Below are 20,385 nucleotides of genomic sequence, written 5' to 3' on the forward strand. Positions count from 1 at the left end.
TAGACCCAAAGAATCATAGAGCCAGATGGGACCATTATTTTGCAAATTTTACAAATAAGGAAACTAAGGCCTAGCAGTTTAAGTGGCTTTCCATAAAATTTCTCAGGCATTTAGGGACAGAGCCATGGCTAGCTTTAAACGTGTTTTCTTCAAAATCTACATTTTATTTCTTCAGTGTAAAGGAAAACAAAAACTTAGGGCTAGAAGTGGCATCAACATAATAATGTAAGAATGAAGATAATGAGTGGGATGACCTGGACCAAGAGATGAGTTTATATATAATGTTTCTATTTTGGGCAATAGACACAAATATAATATGACTTGACTCAAAGATAATCTTGAAGAACTGGAATCTTCAGATAATACCCAAATCTGGTTTTGCTTTTCAATTTTTAACCTTTTTTCCTAAAATTTCTTTACTAAAAGTAGTTGATTACTAAAATATTCAGGACTGGGGGCGCCTGGGTGGCTCAGTCAGTTGAGCATCTGCCTTTCACTCAGGTCATGATCCCGGTGTCCTGGGATCGAGTCCTCATTGGGCAACCCCCTGGGCGGGGGAGTCTGCTTCTCCCTCTCCCTCTGCCCTTCCCCACCATTTGTGTTCTCCTCTCTCTCTCTCTCTCTCTCAAATAAACAAATAAAATCTTAAAAAAAATAAAACAATCAGGACTGAATAATACATATTTCACTTCCCATCAGTGTACCTGCAAATTCTTGGGTAGCAATGTTTAAGAAAGAAAAAAAGAAGGAAATGTACCTGAAAAGCAAACCAGTGAAACAGCAAGCAGTATAAACCATAGAAATGCCTTTGGAATAACAGAATCGGTTATAACCTATGTCCGTATTGGCAGAGGGTGTATAGTTAAAAATATCAAACGTTATTACCGTCATCAAATAAGAGTGACAGTCATTTCTTAAAAGTCCTTTTCTTAATATGAATAAAATGAATGCAGGGTAATTCCATAAAGAAATAAAAATAGCAGAAGAACAGATACTCAGATTCTTTCTTTAATAGCTTACTACAGGATTTCAATGTGCATATCTCATGTGCCATCTAAAGAGAGAGACTGTGGTTCTCCAGTAGATTATACAATATTTCATAATTTACTAACTGATTCCTTAATTTGAAGTTGACATCACAGTAATATATTTGTGTGGCTTTGGAATTAATGAACACATATTGTCACTTGTAGGTAAGTTCTTCTGATGGTAGTTTGGTATTTTTCTTAGGAAATGCTACCATAGCTCTCCCATTTTACAACAACCAGAAATGTGGACACAGAAATGTAACTCCAAATTTAGATAGAAACACTTCTAGAATATAAAATAAATTGCCAGGAAAGTTGTTTTTAAAGATCCTAAATTTTCAAAAATTGTTCATATTTCTCATTCAATATGAGAACAGAAATTATACCTGTTAAAGTGTGTAGCTTTGAAATCTCACCTGAGGTTTTTAGTCAATAGCCATGTAAGTATTAATTTTTCCCTTCCCCAACATTTACATGTCAGTAAAATGAAACTGCCTTTTAAAGTTTATAATGGCTTAATACAGAAACCCAGATTCCATTTGATAAACAAGTCTTCAACCCATAGGGAAGAATCATATTGGCTCATTTAGCAAGCATATGTAGGTCTATTATTGGCCAAAAAATATGGAGGAGGGCCATCAAATACGTTAAAAATGAGACAAGAGACCAAAAAAGTTAGTGTGTTTTTTAACTTTAATAATACACTCAAAATTTTAACACAAGAAGGATTCACTATTTTAATTAACATTTAAACACAATTATAAGGAACAAAAGGCTGAATGCATTTATGAACAAAGTACAGCATCTGTCTTTAGACTCATGAGCTGCCCAAAACATTTAAAATATATAGCGTATGAAGTCACAGAACCATAGGGCTAGAAGAAAACCCACAAGGTAATTGCTCAACTAGATTCAGATTGATCTTGACACTGAATATTTTTTAACTCATGTGATGGTCATTTTGGTCATCTAACCACATAATTGTCAACCACAAGGCTTCGCAAATGTGGAATGGCGATTTACAGTTAAAATGAAGTATAATAGATAACCAGAATAAAATCCCCTTAGTCACTGTTTTATATTTTCAATATGCACACTTAAAATGTTAATATGAGATAAAATTTCACTATTTAAACTCACATTACATGTACCAAAACTACAAATGAATACAGGAAAAACAGAGACCTACTGTAGCCTCTCTGGCTTTTAAGTTCACGCACTGGTCAAAACATTTGGAAAGTCAAAGGATAAGAAGTCACAATAAAGAGTGGAAAGTCTTAAGACAATTTAACACACTCATTGTACAGCTGACCAAACTAAGGACCAAGGCAACTGGACGGTAACAATCCATGTGTGCTTTTTGAAAATGACAGTAACCACCACAGTCATGAAAAATGCAGGTTGACCACTTTAGGAGAATTTAATCTTCAAATTAGCAATTCAGAATTTCCCACTATAGGTGAATAAAAGTGGAAGGATGTTAAATATTCACGAGAAGTTACTCTTGTAAGTCAGGATGCCTTTGGCTGAGGCTTGAGAATAAAAGCACTTCACAAATAGAATAGTGAACACAAATTATTACAAGTCAAGATAATATATAGAAGTAAGGTAGATTTTCTTGATACACAAAAACTGTTTCGATGAACTTTTCAGTAATGAGTTTAAAATGAAGTGCGTTAGCTTCAAACACAAGGTGAACATAAAACCACTTAATAACTTTAGAGCTTATGTAATATTCTTGCCGAAAACCAGTTGCTGAAATTACCAACAAAATGACAGAGTATCTTTAAAGCAGTGCCCTCTTTATAACCTGTGATCATTTCACTTGCCAATTTTTAAGAAGTATTAGTTGGACTATAAATTCTGTGCAGGTAGACTTCTACTTTATTGTTACCCAAATTACAGATATCCAAGATACCGACGATATGCACTCTATCCAGTTTACTCACAGCCTTTATAATATCACCTAAAAGTAAAACGCAGATGGTAAGTATTGTAAAATAGTTAAATATTTACTTGGATTTAGTATCACATAAGCTGATGTGGTTTTTTTTTCTTATAGCATTAACAATGTCCCTCATCTTCTCCCTCTTCCCTCCAATTTATCACACGTTAATCGAAGTTACATTATGGTAACTTCCGCACATAACAATGACTGTATCACACAGATACGGGCTGGTATCCCAAAGCCATATTTAGTTATTTTTACTTCTTCAATCTTTTTGGTGGAGTAGAGTAAGTCTATATATTTTCCAGGTTCTTTATATGGTACCAAGTAAACAACTTATTGTTTACACTTCAAGGGAGTACAACAATCATTTTTTTTTCTATTTTGAAATTTATTTATCAATTCTTTACAAAACTTACAAGACGTGAAGCAAAATACATATATGTAATTGAAGTTATTTTCAAAGTATATTTCCTTTGAAACAGCTTTATTAACTAACACTTAGCTTTGGATACTCTCAAGAAGCTTTATCAAAAATGGATCGGGGGAGGGACACTACTGTATATGGCGGAGTAGGCGGTTTCAGGGCTGTGTCCCTCCACTAAAGCAACTTACAGGCTGAAAAAACTCTCAGATCAACTTCGGCAGAACTCTGGAATCTATACAAAAACTTAAAACAATCAAGGGAAAGATTAATAGAGAAAGAGCTGCTGCACTGTGGTAAGAATGCGCTGTGGTATTTTATTTATTTTTAAAAGATTTTATTTATTTATTTGACAGAGAGAGAGGGATGCACAGCGAGAGAGGAAACACAAGCAGGGGGAGTGGGAGAGGGAGAAGCAGGCTTCCCGCGGAGCAGGGAGCCCGGTGCGGGGCTCGATCCCAGGACCTCCGCATCATGACCTGAGCCGAAGGCAGACGCTTAACGACTGAGCCCCCCAGGCGCCCCATGTTGTGGTATTTTAAATTGCCCATCTACTCCCTGTTATCAGCAGCAGCCATAAAGCCGGCAGCTCGCACTCCTGCTGTAGGTGGCTAGTACCAGACGGTGCGATGCAGAACTTATTCTCAAAGATGTGAGTTTGGACCTGTTAGGCAGTTCCCTCAAGGGCAGATGCAAGAGCTTGCTTTCGTTTCACCTGATTTGGGGCATTCCCACAACTGGGGTAGCTTCCCCAGTGGCTTTTGTTGAAAGCATATGAAGGCAAAAACACTAGCCAGAGCAGCTGGGGCAAAGTATAAAGCTGGGACGAGCAATAGACAGATCAAAAAGCCTGAGGAGGAAGGGGTTGGGAAAAGACACATGCGGGGGGATAAGGGCTTTTTAAAAGGTCCTGTGTACACTGGGGCATCAAGAAGGCTACATGTATGCCCAGTGCTGGATGCATGCTCAGGAAAGGCCTGAGAAAAACTCCGATTGTTCACCTCTGGCTGACCATCTGCAGGCTCTGAAGAGCAGGAAGTGAAAGCTAAGACAGGGTTGTAAACAGCCTGGGTAAGCCCTAAACACAGATCCAATGGCAAAAACTGGAGATCATTTTTGTCCTTGTTTTCCTTTTCTGTCCTCCAGGTGTTTAAAGAAACTCTTCCAAAGCACCAACTGACCACTACTAAGCTAACGGATCGCAGACACCAGTGGCCACACATGACAAAGACTTCATTTTATGCATGAAAACATGAAAACATTTAGAGGTTAAGGAACTTATGCAAAGTCTCATGGTGATTCTAATCTGCACAGTTTGGCCTCGAGGCATGTGCTCTCCACCTTTGTATGCTAGGGCTACATCTCTGTAAAACTATCTAAAAGCCAGTGGTGGATCTAGGTTTTGTGGGGCCTGAAGGGCATACTATTTAGAAGCCCCCTTTATCTATACAGTACCGAAGCAAGTGAGGGCTTCTCAAGCTTAGTCTTTGTTAGCTTCACAATTAAAGCCACCTCCGCTAGACATGTCACAAAATCTGTTGAACGGTTTATAACTGTGCAAACTCACTAATGCACAGTGAATATAATAACGACAAATCTAGAAAATAACTACATAACTTTCTCCTTCTTTGAATGGGATGGACTTTAACCTAGATGCTTTGGAAGGATTTCGAGATCTTTAGCTTTGATGCTGACAGCAACAACCCAGACCTTAATAATTCTAATTGTTATCATAAATTGACTTTTACAAATAATCACTTACAGAGTCCCTGCAACATAAAGTGTAAGTAAATCTACTGTTTGGGTGAGTGACTCTGCCTACTTGTGTTAATGCTTTGAGCAAATGAAGACCTCTCAAACTGCTCATCTGCTACTACATCAGAGAATGTTGTGAGGATTAAATACTCAGGATGTAGAGCACTTAGAATGGTGGCTGACACATAGCAAGAACTCAGGTATCAGCAACAATCATTTTCTTTTTCTTTTTTTTAAGATTTTATTTATTTATTTGACAGAGAGAGAGAGACAGCGAGAGAGGGAACACAAGCAGGGGGAGTGGGAGAGGGAGAAGCAGGCTTCCCACTGAGCAGGGAGCCCGATGCGGGGCTCGATCCCAGGACGATGGGATCATGACCTGAGCTGAAGGCAAACGCTTAATGACTGAGCCCCCCAGGCACCCCAGCAACAATCATTTTCTACTTAAGAAAACTTAGTATGAAATTAGCATGTTGTTGTTTATATCACATAGGGATTCTCTTAAAAGGACTATGGATTTTTCCCTATAAAATGAGCTTCTCTACATTTCACTTTAAATTGTTAGAACTGTGCAAAAACTACTTTTTTAGAAATGTCACAGATGCATGCGGTGAGGGTGACAAAGGCATTGCTATGTAGAAGTTCTCCACTCCATTTCCTCATGGTCATGTGGGAAGCCCAAGTGTCCTGGCATCCCTTATAGCTAGGTTGGGATCGTGTAAGTAAGTTTTGGCAAATGAGAATGTGAGTAGAAATGATGTGTCACTTCCAGTCTAACATAATTAAAAGCGAACATCTCCTTCATTTCTTCCTTCCTTTGCCTACACAGCCCTAGAAGCCACTTGTTCCTGCTGAAGCTGCAACAAGTTGGAAGCAGACTGCCTTCCTGAATCACCGCTGAGAAGAAAGCTAATAACTAGTGCATCAGGTTTAACTTGAGCAAGAGATAAACATCTATTGTGTTAAAAGTCACTGAGACTTTGAAGTGGCTTTGTAACTGTGGCACCATCTAACCTATCTTGTAACACAGTGCGGTATTCCTGCCTGCAAAAATAATACGGAAAACCCTGATTACCTAGAGCATAATAAAACTGTTTTCTTACATGTGCTAAAACTCTTCCGTATCATGTTATGCTTCTGAAGTGTTTATCAATGGAGACGTTAACTCAATGTGTTCAAAGAGGAGGAGGGTGTGTGTGTGTGTGTGTGTGTCTATCTATAGTTCATAAAGATGATACCAATTAGGACATCATATCAGTAAGCGTTAGTCAATAAATGATTTGGGAAATACCGCTAACCCCTTGGAAAAAAATAAAGCTGGGTCCATTTCTCACTTTCCATACCAAAATAAATTCCAAATGGATTAAAATTTTCAACGGTGAAAATTAAGCCATATTAACAACAAAACCCTAAATAATCCAGTTCAAAATTGGCAAAGAACTTGAATATACATTTCTCCAAAGAAGACATACAAATGGCCAATGAGCACATGAAAAGATGCCCAACATCATTCATAATTAGGGACATGCAAATCAGAACCAAAATGAAATACCATTTCAGGATGGCTGGTTTGTTAAAAAAAAAACAAACACAAAAACTAACAGAAAATAACAAGTATTGGTGAGAATGTGGAGAAATTGGGATCCTCATGCATTGCTGGTGGGAATGTAAAATGGTGCAGCTGCTGTGGACAATGGTTTGGTGGTTGTTCAAAAAGTTAAATTCAGAATTACTATATGACTCAGCAATTCCACTCCTAGGTATATTCCCAAAAGAACTGAAAGCAAAGACTTGGATACTCATACACCAATATTCATAGCAGAATTATTCACAATAGTGAAGAGGTAAAAACAACCCAAATGTCCATCAACACATGAATGGATACACAAAATGTGGTATATACATACAATGAAATATTCTTCAGCTGTAAAAAGGAATGAAATTCTGATGTGTATTACAACATGGATGACCAAGTGACATAAGCCAGGCACAAAGGGCAAAGACTGTATGATTCCACTTATATGAGTTATCTGGAACAGGCAAATTCATAGAGACAGAAAGTAAAACAGAGGTTACCAAGGGCAGGGGAGAGCGGGGCAATGGGGAGTTACTATTTAAAGGTATCAGAATTTCTGTTTGGGATGATAAAAAAGTTCTAAAAATGGATAGCAGTGATGGTTGCACAACACTGTGAGTGTACTTAATTTCACTGAATTGTGCAGTTAAAAATGGTTAAAGTGGTAAATTTTATGTAAATTTTGTCATAATAAAAATGATACCAGTAAAAAAATGAAACTATAAAAGTACCAAAAACCCATACTGAATTTAAAGAAATAATCTTGGACTAAGTGATGCCTTTCTGAGTATGACATAAAACCAGCAGCCACAAAAATAAAAGATTGATATATTTGAGTACATATAAATAAAATTACTTAAAATACCAAAAGAAGCCTCCCATTGAACAAATTTAGTCAAACAGGATAAAAGTATTTGCAACACACAATAAGGGATTAACTCCTTTAATATGTAAATAAAATTTATAAATTAATAAGAAAAAGAACATTCTTATAGAAAAATGGGAAAAATAAAACTAGCATATAAAATTCATAGAAAGAAGAAATATAAATGGCCAACAAACATGAAGATGTTCAAGCTTAGAAATAAATAAGAAATGCAAATGAAAATAGTGATATAATAACTTTTTTTGCCACCAGTCTGCCAACATTTAACAAGAACAACAATATCTAGCATTTCTAAGGGTGTGAGTAAAGTGGCATTCTTGCTTTTGGTAAAAGTGTAAATCAGTATAAATCTTTTGGATGACAATGTGACAGTACTACCAAAATTTTAAATGCCTACATCTTTGAGTCAGTGACTTCTCTTCCAAGAATTCATCTTACAGATATGTGTATAAGTGCACAAAGATTATGTATACACACACAGAGATAGACAGATAGATATTTATTGCAGTACTCTTTGCCGAGAGCCAAAATATTTGAAAAGAATCTCAACACCCATCACTAGGAGCCTGATTAAGTAAATTTTGGTACATCCACACAGTGAAATATTTATAGGTATTAAAATGAATGAAGTAGCTCTCTATATACTAACATGAAAACTATTCAAGATACATTGTCAAGAGGAAAAAGGTGGTTATGGAACTATATGTTTACTATAATTCCATTTATGTGTATTTCTTTAAGACTGTGTGTGTGGGCGATCAAGTGAGATTTATTCCCAGTTGCAAGGGTGGTTTAATATTTGCAAATGAATCAACTTGATAAATCACATCGATAAAAGAAAGGCTGAAAACCATATGATCATTTCAATAGACACAGATAAAGCATTTGATAAAGTACAACATCCATGAATGATGAAAACCCTCTGCAACGTAGTTCTAGAGGGAACATACCTCAACATAACAAATGCCATATATGAAAAACCCACAGCTAACACCATCCTAAATGGGAAGAAACTGAGAGCTTTTCCCCTAAGGTCAGGAACATGATAAGGATGACTACTCTTACCACGTTTATTCAACAGAGTACTGGAAGTCCTAGCCACAGCAGTCAGACAACAAAAAGAAACAGAAGACCTCCAAATCGGTAAGGAAGAAGTAAAACATTCAGTATTTGCAGATGACATGATACTATATATAGAAAATCCTAAAGACTCCACCAAAAAACAGCTAGAACTGATAAAAAAATTCACTAAAGTTGCAGGATACAAAAACAACATACAGAAATCTGTTGCATTTCTATACAGTAATAATGAAAACAGTAGAAAGAGAAATTAAGAAAACAACCCCAACACAACTGCAACCCAAATAATAAGATACCTAGGAATAAACCTCACCAAAGAGGTGAAAGACCTGTACTCTGAAAACCATAAAACATTGATGAAAGAAATTGAAGATGACATAAAGAAATGGAAAGACATTCCATACTCATGGATTGGAAGAACAAGTATTGCTAAAATGTCTGTACTACTCAAAGCAATCTACAGATTTTATGCAATCCCTATCAAAATACCAACAGCATTTTTCACAGAACTAGATGAAACAATCCTAAAATTTATACGGAACTTCAAAAGATCCAGAATAGCTGAAGCAATCTTGAAAAAGCAGAGCTGGAGGCATCACATCCTGGACTTCAAGTTATATTATAAAGCTGTAGTTATCAAAACAGTATGGCACTGGCACAAAATGGACACATAGATCAATGGAACAGAATAGAAAACCCAGAAATTAACCTACAACTATATGGTCAACTGATCTTCAACAAAGCAGGAATGAATATCCAATGGGAAAAAGTCTCTTCAACAAATGGTTTGGGACATATTCTATTTGAAACAAATCACCTTGCTTTTGATTACCACATCACTTTTCGAGTGGTTCTTGCCCTTCATGTCTCAAATATTAACTGCTTTGGCAGAATGATACTAGGTTTTTTCAGGTGACCATGTTAGTGACTTCTGGAGAACAACTGGCATTAGCAACTGAGAATTTTGCCTTGATATTTCATATCAATAATAACATATACACATAGCAGAAGAAATGTGATGGAAGTAGATGATATATGCAGTAAGAAAATGAATACACAAATATTTAAACTATATATTAGGGCACTAATTAAGAAATCTGGACTTTCTGGAAGTCTAAAGAGCTGCAATGTAGGAAGTAATACTGCAAAGTCAACTAATATATCATCTCCAAAATGAACTGTGGAAAAAATAAAAGACTTATAAAATCAGATATTCAAGCTCAGTTTGCAGTAACCATTACTGCCAAAAGTTACTTCATCAGCAGGCACACCTCAAAAGACTTGTTTAAAAACAATATACACTCAAGAGTTTCATCAGCTTAGAAAGACCCACCACAAAATCCCAAGATAATAAAGGCTGTCTTAAAAGCTCTTTTAAATGTAATATCCTTCTAAGCTCAGTGAGAACTGCTAGAAACTTTACTACCTGCTCCGGAAATAGAGATGACAACAGGAAGTGGATAATTATAACTGGATACATAATTTTACAGGAATATAGAAATAATATAGAGTTCAGTAAATTATGTAGCAGCCTAAACAATTAGTTGGTGGAAGGGTTTCACTATTGGGATTACGTGAACTCCTAGCAGTCCTCAAGGGATTTATTGCATAGCACTTGAATAACTAAACATTTATAAGAGAAAACAACCATACTGTACTACACTATGGAGGTCTTAAAATTTCAGGCAATTGTAAGGTGAAAGGACAGATCATTTCGCCTGAGTTAAAAGGAGAGAAGAGTCGAATTGGCACTGCTCCATGTGCATACCACTTAAATCTAATGAATACTTACTTTTAGAAATGCATTTAGAGAACATTCTTAATGTCTGCCTGGAATAAAAACCATTAATTTGTCCAATTTTATTTAAAATATATTCTCATTTATAAGTCTTGGGGTACATTTACCAAACAACCCTTTAAATTATATTGAATGTTAAGGCTAGAACTGTTTATATAATCACATCTTAAGATTAGAAGTGTTTACAATATTAATTTTATCTTCTGAGTGAAAGGAATACTGAAATTGTCTTACCTGCAAGTGCTCTTGGACCTGCCAGTGTGTCATTTCCAGGTCCATCCTGCGGATACACACAGCTGTAATTCATGCAGGTTAGTAATGTGTCGATTTGAGATGTTCGGAGATCTTCTGGACAATACATGGGCAGGAATGCAACATCAATTGCAATCTCATGGTTCAGACCTGTATAGAAAAACCACACTTTGTTAAAAGTGGGTTAGTACAGGAGGCTAATGAGGCCAGGTTTGCTGGTTTGATCCTGACATGTGCCAAATAGCTTCACACATGTAAATGCATGGTTTCAAAGCTAGGGATTAAACCCTTTGCTGTGCAAAACTTTATGAATACATGCAACTGGTTGAAAGAGGAGACACTTTAGTGCAGTCTATCACCACTGCTGGAAATAACAATCCAAAATGTTTTGCCAAAAACCAAAAAACAAAAAACCCCAAAATGTTTTACCTACGGATATAAGGTTTAAATTTTAATATCCAGAGGATGGCTTGGTCACATAAATGAAGAGATGTAGCATATTTTTCTTGGTCTAATATTATGTCAGGGGCTGTTACAGAATAGAATAATTCAGAGATGACTATTGGTTCCCTTATTGCCATTTGGACTTAAGGATGTATGATTCAAGCAAAGCCAGGGAAGGTAGAAACAAGGTCCCATCTGTCCTTAATTATGCAATACAAACTTCATTTACTCACCCTTAGGGCTATAAAAGGTTGCAGCAGAAAAGGGGCTATGGGGGAACAACCAAAGTAAATCCTGGCCTGTGACTGTCATCTCTTTGTATGGGTCACTGTCTACCAGGGTGGATCTAAAAGACTTTGTAGGGGTGCCTGGGAGGCTCAGTCATTCAGGTGTCTGACTCTTGATTTCAGCTCAGGTCATGATCTCTGGGTCCTGGGATCGAGCCCTGCATTGGGCTGTGTGTTCAGTTGGGAGTTGGCTTGAGGATTCTTTCCCTCTGCCCTTCCCCCTGCTTTTGCATACTCTCTCACTAAAATAAATAAATCTTTTTTTTTTTTTTTTAAAAGAAGACTTTTTAGAGGCGAAGCTTTGAGCTGGGTACAAAAGGATGAATAGCATTTAAATAAACAGAGAGAAGGTATTTCAGGCAGGGCAGGGAGTAGTCAAAATTATAGATCAGAGTAAGGAGACCATCTTGACTGGACAAAGGGTAAACACGCAGAGCACAGCTTGAAAACCCCATGAATTCTACCCAGTCACCCAAAACAGAATCCTGGAGGTTATCCTTAACTCCTTCCTTTTGTTCTTCCCTGATATTCAGCCAGCAAGTTTTATAGATTCTATGATCTTAATATCTCCTCTACTCATAGCTATAGCAATTCTTAACTACTGTGCTTGTGTCAATGATAGGTAAACAAATTCCTTCCTGTTAAGCTGTAAACTGATACAGAAAAACAAGTGCATTTTTCTAAAAGATTTTATTTATTTATTTGACAGAGAGAGAGCACAAGCAGGAGGAGCGGCCGGCAGAGGGAGAGGGAGAAGCAGGCTCCCCACAGAGCAAGGAGCCCGATGCGGGGCTCAATCTCAGGACCCTGGGATCATGACCTGAGCCAAAGGCAGACACTTAACCATGTGAGCCACCCAGGCACCCTATTATTTTTGCTTTTTATGGGCAAATGACACTAAAATTCCACAGCTTTAATTTAACATACAACTAATGGCTACTTAAAGGTTTTAAGGATAACTAAAATTTGGTATTCATAAACTATAATGGTCACACTATCTAGAATTTACTGAGGATTTCAATTCAGTATAGGAAGTATAACTACCCTGTAACTCTAAGCAATGTTGCAAAACTCATGTGTAAGTGCACATATTGGTATCTTATTGCCTTGATTCTAAGACCAAATTTAACTCTAAGATATACCATCAACTTAGTAACAGTTTTAATAAAAAGGAAATTCTGCATTAAATGTACCCATTGACCGTAAGATGCATTCCAACTTGCAAATATAAAAAAAGAAAGTATGCCTTAGAATTGAGAAAATATCCGAAGTTGGAAATCCTGATATTCTCAGGAAGGTAGTTTGATTATCAGTGTGTCATTGATACTCTTTTGAATTATTTTCTAAATTATAAAATATGGTGAGTTTAGCTTCATCATTACTCATGAAATTTGTTGTGAGTTCCTTGGTTAAAACTAGAGTTGTGGGTACAAATGTATAAGTAAACAGGCCTCAGAGCCTCCATACTTGCTGTTTCTGTGCCTAGAATGTTCTTTCCTCAGATAACCAGATTGTTCCTTCACCCCCATCAGGATTCTGGTGAAATGTTATTTTTTCAGGGAGACCTAACCCTAATCCTGACCACTCTATGAAAATGTCATCCTTTCCAGGGTGCCTGGGTGACTCAGTCGTTTAAGCATCAGATTCTTGATTTTGGCTCAGGTCATGATCTCAGGGTTGGGAGATCGAGCCCCGCATCAGGCTCCACCCTGGGCATGGAGCCTGCTTAAGATCCTCTCTCTTCCAGCTTTCCCCCTAAGGTCAGGAACACGGCAGGGATGTCCACTCACCACTGCTATTCAACATAGTACTAGAAGTCCTAGCCACAGCAACCAGACAACAAAAAGAAATAAAAGGCATACGAATCGGCAAAGAAGAAGTCAAACTCTCACTCTTTGCAGATAATACTTTATGTGGAAAACCCAAAAGACTCCACCCCAAAACTGCTAGAACTCATACAGGAATTCAGTAAAGTGCAGGATATAAAATCAATGCACAGAAATCAATGGCATTCCTATACACCAACAACAAGACAGAAGAAAGAGAAATTAAGGAATCGATCCCATTTACAATTGCACCCAAAACCATAAGATACCTAGGAATAAATCTAACCAAAGAGGCAAAGAATCTGTACTCAGAAAACTATAAAACTCTCATGAAAGAAATTGAGGAAGACACAAAGAAATGGAAAAACGTTCCATGCTCATGGATTGGAAGAACAAATATTGTGAAGATGTCAATGCTACCTAGAGCAATCTACACATTCAATGCAATCCCTATCAAAATACCATCCACTTTTTTCAAAGAAATGGAACAAATAATCCTAAAATTTGTATGGAACCAGAAAAGACCCCAAATAGCCAGAGGAATGTTGAAAAAGAAAACCAAAGCTTGTGGCATCACAATTCTGGACTTCAAGCTCTCTTACAAAGCTGTCATCATCAAGACAGTATGGTACTGGCACAAAAACAGACACATAGATCAGTGGAACAGAAATAGAGAGCCCAGAAATGGACCCTCAACTCTGTGGTCAACTAATCTTCGACAAAGCAGGAAAGAATGTCCAATGGAAAAAAGAGAGTCTCTTCAACAAATGGTGTTGGGAAAATTGGACAGCCACATGCAGAAGAATGAAACTGGACCATTTCCTTACACCACACACAAAAATAGACTCCAAATGGTTGAAAGACCTCAATGTGAGACAGGAGTCCATCAAAATCCTTGAGGAGAACACAGGGAGCAACCTCTTCGACCTCAGCCGCAGCAACTTCTTCCTAGAAACATCGCCAAAGGCAAGGGAAGCAAGGGCAAAAATGAACTATTGGGACTTCATCAAGATAAAAAAGCTTTTGCATAGCAAAGGAAACAGTCAACAAAACCAAAAGACAACCAACAGAATGGGAGAAGATATTTGCAAATGACATATCAGATAAAGGGCTAGTATCCAAAATCTATAAAGAACTTATCAAACTCAACACCCAAAGAACAAATGATCCAATCAAGAAATGGGCAGAAGACATGAACGACATTTTTCCAAAGAAGACATCCAAATGGCCAACAGACACATGAAAAAGTGCTCAGCATCGCTCGGCATCAGGGAAATCCAAATCAAAACCTCAATGAGATACCACCTCACACCAGTCAGAATGGCTAAAATTAACAAGTCAGGAAACGACAGATGTTGGCGGGGATGCAGAGAAAGGGGAACCCTCCTACACTGTTGGTGGGAATGCAAGCTGGTGCAGCCACTCTGGAAAACAGTATGGAGGTTCCTCAAAAAGTTGAAAATTGAGCTACCCTACGACCCAGCAATTGCACCACTGGGTATTTATCCCAAAGATACAAATGTAGGGATCTGAAGGGGTACGTGCACCCCGATGTTTATAGCAGCAATGTCCACAATAGCCAAACTATGGAAAGAGCCAAGATGTCCATTGACAGATGAATGGATAAATAAGATGTGGTGTATATATACAATGGAATATTATGCAGCCATCAAAAGGAATGAAATCTTGCCATTTGCAATGACGTGGATAGAACTGGAGGGTATTATGCTGAGCGAAATAAGTCAATCAGAGAAAGACATGTATCATATGATCTCACTGATATGAGGAATTCTTAATCTCAGGAAACAAACTGAGGGTTTCTGGAGTGGTGGGGGTAGGAGGGATGGGGTGGCTGGGTAATAGACATTGGGGAGGGTATGTGCTATGGTGAGCGCTGTGAATTGTGTAAGACTGTTGAATCACAAACCTGTACCTCTGAAACAAATAATACATTATATGTTAAAAAAAAGAAGATAGTAGGAAGGGAAAAATGAAGGGGGGGAAATTGGAGGGGGAGACGAACCATGAGATACCTGGACTCTGAGAAACAAATTGAGGGTTCTAGAGGGGAGGGGGGTGGGGGGATGGGTTAGCCTGGTGATGGGTATTAAAGAGGGCATGTGTTGAATGGAGCACTGGGTGTTATAGGCAAACAATGAATCATGGAACAGTACATCAGAAACTAATGATGTAATGTATGGTGATTAACATAACATAATAAAATTTTTTTAAAAATCCAAAAAAAAAAGATTCTCTCTCTTCCTCTCCCTCTGCCCCTCCCCCCCAAAAAAGATGAAATGTAATACTTTCCTACTACCTTACTCTCCGACCCCTTTCTAGCATTTATCACCATCTCTTTTATCAGCAAGCTCTTTTATTTGTTGTGTTCACTCACTTAACCTCGTAACCTCAGGACCTAGAACAGTGCTGGGCACACATTAGATGCTCAGTAAATACTTGTTAAATCAAGCAAATGAATGTATGTTTATGCATTTTTTACCTATAATTTTCAAATACTAGACTTTAAGATATTTGTGCATTATGTGTTCAAATATGAATTCATCTGTATTCCTATTACCAAAGGAGAGGAACACAAATATCCTTCCCACAGTGTACATACATATGCACTTCAATGGTGACTTTCTGTTTATGTGTTACTTCAGTAACTTACACCTTACTGTCTAGGTAAATGTGATCATATATCTGGACTATATTCAAAATTATAGGAAAATATAAGATCAAACAAGTAAGCTCATATTATTCTTTTGTAATGTGTGTTATATGCAATTTATATATCTTCTTCCTCAATTCTTTGTAATCACTGAATTTTTTTTCCAATAAAAAGTGTGAAAGTGTGTGTATGTGTGCATTAGAGGGGAGGCAATTTATAATCCTGGCACTTAGCACAATGCTTGCAACATACCATATTTTACTTAATCTAAGATGCCACTAAGAAAAATGCTACCAACTGAACAAAGACATGACTTCAATTGTAAGATGCATATCGATTTTCAAAGATGTTAAAATATGGGGAAAATGGGTGTCTTATGATGACAAAATCTGATAGTAGGTGCTTCAGGTTTCATGATTAAATTATAATTAATTATGCAATGAAATAAGGGACAGAATTAAGGTATGGCAACAGTAATCTAGCTCTGGAACCCATATAATCCAGTGTACTGCTCGTACTGAGATACAAGAGTGGGGAAGCCTCTCAGTGGGAAAAGATATCCTGAGGATGTAGCCAGTGAGGGAACCAACAGTGAGAAAACTCGGTGCTACTCAGTTAATGGTTCGAATAGGCTTCAACAAGGAAGGAGGCATATCTTATGGGTAAGAATAATTTGCCCTGAGCCCGCAGGCTAGTACCAAGGAGGGGAGGAGTTATGTTGGCCTCCTTGGTTGCTTTAATAGAAGAAAAAAGTCAAGGTAAGTAAATCCTTATTATTTCAATATAACTACAACATATTAAATTGCTTTGATGTTATAGTTAACGTTATTAAAAATGCATTTAAATGCATTTTGCAAAAAAGGAAAAGAACAAACCATATAGAAAACTGGGGGGGGGTTTCTCTTGACTTGTAAGAGACAAAGCTGATGACCTTCAGAGGTTTACAAAAGGCTGGCTGAATTATGATCGTTATTACCTGAGTCAAATGCAAATTGAAGAGAGGACTCTTAAGCTTTGATTGACTCACAGCATTTCATGGGTAACTAAATCAGTGTTAGCAGAGTCATGAATATACTAATGCCATCTAGGTTTTGAAAACTGTTTTCTTATATTTAAAGGGGGAATAATTCTTAAAATTAGGAGAGATTGACCAATAGATTTTGTAACTGGGCCTAAAGGCACTGAAAATTTAGTTTGTTACTTCATTCCAGTATCTTCTTTTTGAAATGTGTGTTATTTCATAATAAGCAATGGAATGAGGTTTTAGTGCTTACTAAAAATATCTATTTATTTGAGACAAGTGAGATGGCATAGCAAGGATTTTAATACAAGAACCAGCATTTCTGGAATAGGTTTCTGATATTGCAACAGGTTGTTGGGAGCCATTAGAATTGTAGGAAGGAAGATTCATAATTCCATTCAATGTTCTCAGTAATGATTCACCCTAGACCAATCAGAGCTAATGATTGTAACAGAGTTGTGGTGTGAATAACCTTTCTGGCTCCCAGAATAAGACACTTCAAAATTACTGGGTCCTCCAGAGATCAGCAAGATACTGCAGAGAAATAATCAATCACTGGAAGATAGTATCAACATAGGTGGACAATCCTCATGTTGGAAGAAATTTAAATATCATATAGATTTATCTGCTTGGATTGGTTTAGCTAGTTTTTTTTGTTTTGTTTTGTTTTTAAAGATTTTTATTTATTTATTTAACAGAGAGAGAGAGCACAAGTAGGCAGAGCGGCAGACAGAGGGAGAGGGAGAAGCAGGCTCTCTGCCGATCAGGGAGCCCTATGCGGGGCTCGATTCCAGGGCCCTGGGATCATGACCTGAGCCGAAGGCAGCCGCTTAACCGACTAAGCCACCCAGGCGCCCCTGGTTTAGCTAGTTTTATGTAAAAATAGAGGTCTTTTAGAACAGGGGTCAGCAAACTATGACCTGGGGGTTCAAATCTAGCTTGCACCTGGTTTTGTACAACCCATGAGCTAAGAATGTTTTTTTTACATCTTAAATGGTTGAAAAAAATCAAACGAATATTTTGTGATATGTGAAAATTATTTATAAGCAATTCAAATGTCAGTGTCTATAAATAAAGTTTTATCCAAACAGAGCCATACACATTCATTTATATATTGTCTATGACTGCTTTCACACTAAAACAGCAGAACTAAGTAGTTGGGACAGATACTGCATGGCCTGCAAAGCCTCAAACATTTACTACTTGGCCCTTTACAGAACAAGTGTACCCCCATGTACTGAACACATACAAGGTTATCTTTCGGTTTTAGGATTATATCTTTTAACAGAGAGTACATTATTAAGAGATGTAATCATCTCTTTTGAGTTCATTGCTCATGCCATGCTTACAAAGGATTGGCCATTTGTCTGGTCTCATAATACAACTTAGTTTCATACTTTCACAAAAGCTGTAATAAGTTCACTACTTTCACATCTGATATTCACCACTTGTTTAACCAAAATCTGAGAATATCTGGGGCACCGAGATGGCTCAGTTGGTTAAGTGTCTGCCTTTGGCTCAGGTCCTGATCCCAGGGCCCTGGGTCGGAGCCCCGCATCGGACTCCCTGCCTGCTTCTCTTCCTCTCCCTCTGACCCCCACTCGTGCTTGCTCTCTCTCTCTGGTGCTCTCTCTCAAATAAATAAATAAAATCTTTTAAAACCCCCCAAATCTGAGAATATCTATACTTCAAGTCCTATTAAGAGAGTAGTACTTCTCAATCTTAATTCTATTCCTGCATACCTGACAAGCAGGACACATTCTTGTCACTGGCCCTGGTGTAGCAGTAAGTCTCCCTTAGGAAGGTAAGGGACATTGAATAGGCTGCTTCTCTGGAGTGTACCAGAATCTTATGGAGTGTGGGAAGGTCTCCCTCAGTTGATTCTGATAGGCTACCTCTTCCCATCAAGGTTCTATAAGAATCAATGGATCAGCACTAGGTGTTATATGTAAGTGATGAATTGTTGGATTCTACTCCTGAAACTAATATTATACTATATGTTAACTAAAATTTAAATAAAAACTTGAAATATAAAAAAAAGAATCAATGGATCAGTACCATTGATCAGGAAAAAAATCCCTTTCTTTCTTCCTGCCAGAAAGTTGACCAAAAATTACTGCCAAATGGTAATTTAGTTATTTGCAGGTACCTAGTAATATGTACTTTTTCTGTTTCCTTTTAAACGTTCTGTTTGGTTTTATCCACCTGTGACTTCTTTTTCACTGTTTTTATCCCTGTAAACCACCTTAAGTCCTTGAAAATAGGTAGGACATAAAACAGCGTAATTCTAATGTGGACTAGAGCTGATTGGACAGAATGACACATTTGCCCTTTTCATTTGATTCTTGCTTTTAAGTGATGTAAAGAGACCAAGTAATACAGTCTAGTAAAAAGAAGCATTTGAAACAGGTCTGACATGTCTAACAGAGTCAGGGAAAAGTCATACTTTTCATAGATTGTACACATACACACAATCACACGTATGTACATATGTGTGTGAGGAGGCAGAGAAGAGGGAATGTGAGAGAGTAAAAATGAAAAAGGAATCCTGATAAAAGTCAAGGTAATTCATTTCAGTACTGTAGATGTAAAAATCTATGAACTGCACTTTCTTTCAGCCATTAAATTAATTTGCTAATGACATTTCCTCATTCTTTTATTTTAAGGTAACAAGACCTTCCTTTGAGATACAAATAAACATTTTTCTTGACTCTGAGAATAGCTTATTTTGGCTATGGTTTTATTTTAGAATTTTTTGTGTACATTTTTCATTCATCGGAAAGAAAGATAAAATTAAATATAAGTTTAAAAATGTGTTGACTTTTTAAAAGTTTTTATTTAAATTCCAGTTAGTTAACATACAGTGTAATATTAGTTTCAGGTGTACAATATAGTGATTCAACACTTCCATACATAACCCTATGCTCATCACAACAAGTGCACTCCTTAATCCCCAACACCTAGTTCACCTATCCCCTCACCCATCTTCCCTCTGGTAACTGTCAGTTTGTTCTCTTAAAAAAATTGTGTTGACTTTTTTTTTGTGTGTGTGTATGTGTGTGTGTGTATATATATATATACACCACATCTTTTTTTTTATTGACTTTTAAATTTCTGTAAGTTCTATGGGTACTTCTCAGTTTTGAACAACCTGAGAAAATCCATTTATTTTTCCTTATGGTTCCTTATAGACCAGGGAAGTTTTTTAGCTTCTTTCTGTTACAACCTGATTTAGTTGAGAATTTAATATTTTATAGGGGCTAAACAGACCTCTGTTCATAGGAGCTTTTCTCGATTAGTACCCCTTTTCTCTTTAACCTACATTTTACCTTTCAACGGTTCAGATACACTGAGAAAGAGGCAGAGAACATGAGCAAGAAAGTGGAGGC

General features: G+C 37.2%; 1 protein-coding gene across 2 annotated transcripts in view; it reads right to left on the reverse strand.

Moving 5' to 3' along the window:
* Nucleotides 1-1,714: 1,714 nt before the first annotated feature.
* The window catches only part of RADX (RPA1 related single stranded DNA binding protein, X-linked), an 81,531-nt gene continuing 62,860 nt past the window's right edge, over nucleotides 1,715-20,385 (reverse strand). For both annotated transcript variants that reach the window (XM_032392831.1, XM_032392830.1), the window contains exons 13-14: nucleotides 10,730-10,897; nucleotides 1,715-2,994 (exon numbers count right to left, since the gene is read on the reverse strand). In XM_032392831.1, the coding sequence (XP_032248722.1) occupies nucleotides 2,864-2,994; nucleotides 10,730-10,897 (299 nt within the window). In that variant the 3' untranslated portion in view covers nucleotides 1,715-2,863. The remainder of the gene's footprint in view (nucleotides 2,995-10,729; nucleotides 10,898-20,385) is intronic.

The sequence above is a fragment of the Phoca vitulina genome, unplaced genomic scaffold, assembly GCF_004348235.1.
Source record: "Phoca vitulina isolate PV1807 unplaced genomic scaffold, GSC_HSeal_1.0 scaffold69, whole genome shotgun sequence".
NCBI classification, from domain to species: domain Eukaryota; kingdom Metazoa; phylum Chordata; class Mammalia; order Carnivora; family Phocidae; genus Phoca; species Phoca vitulina.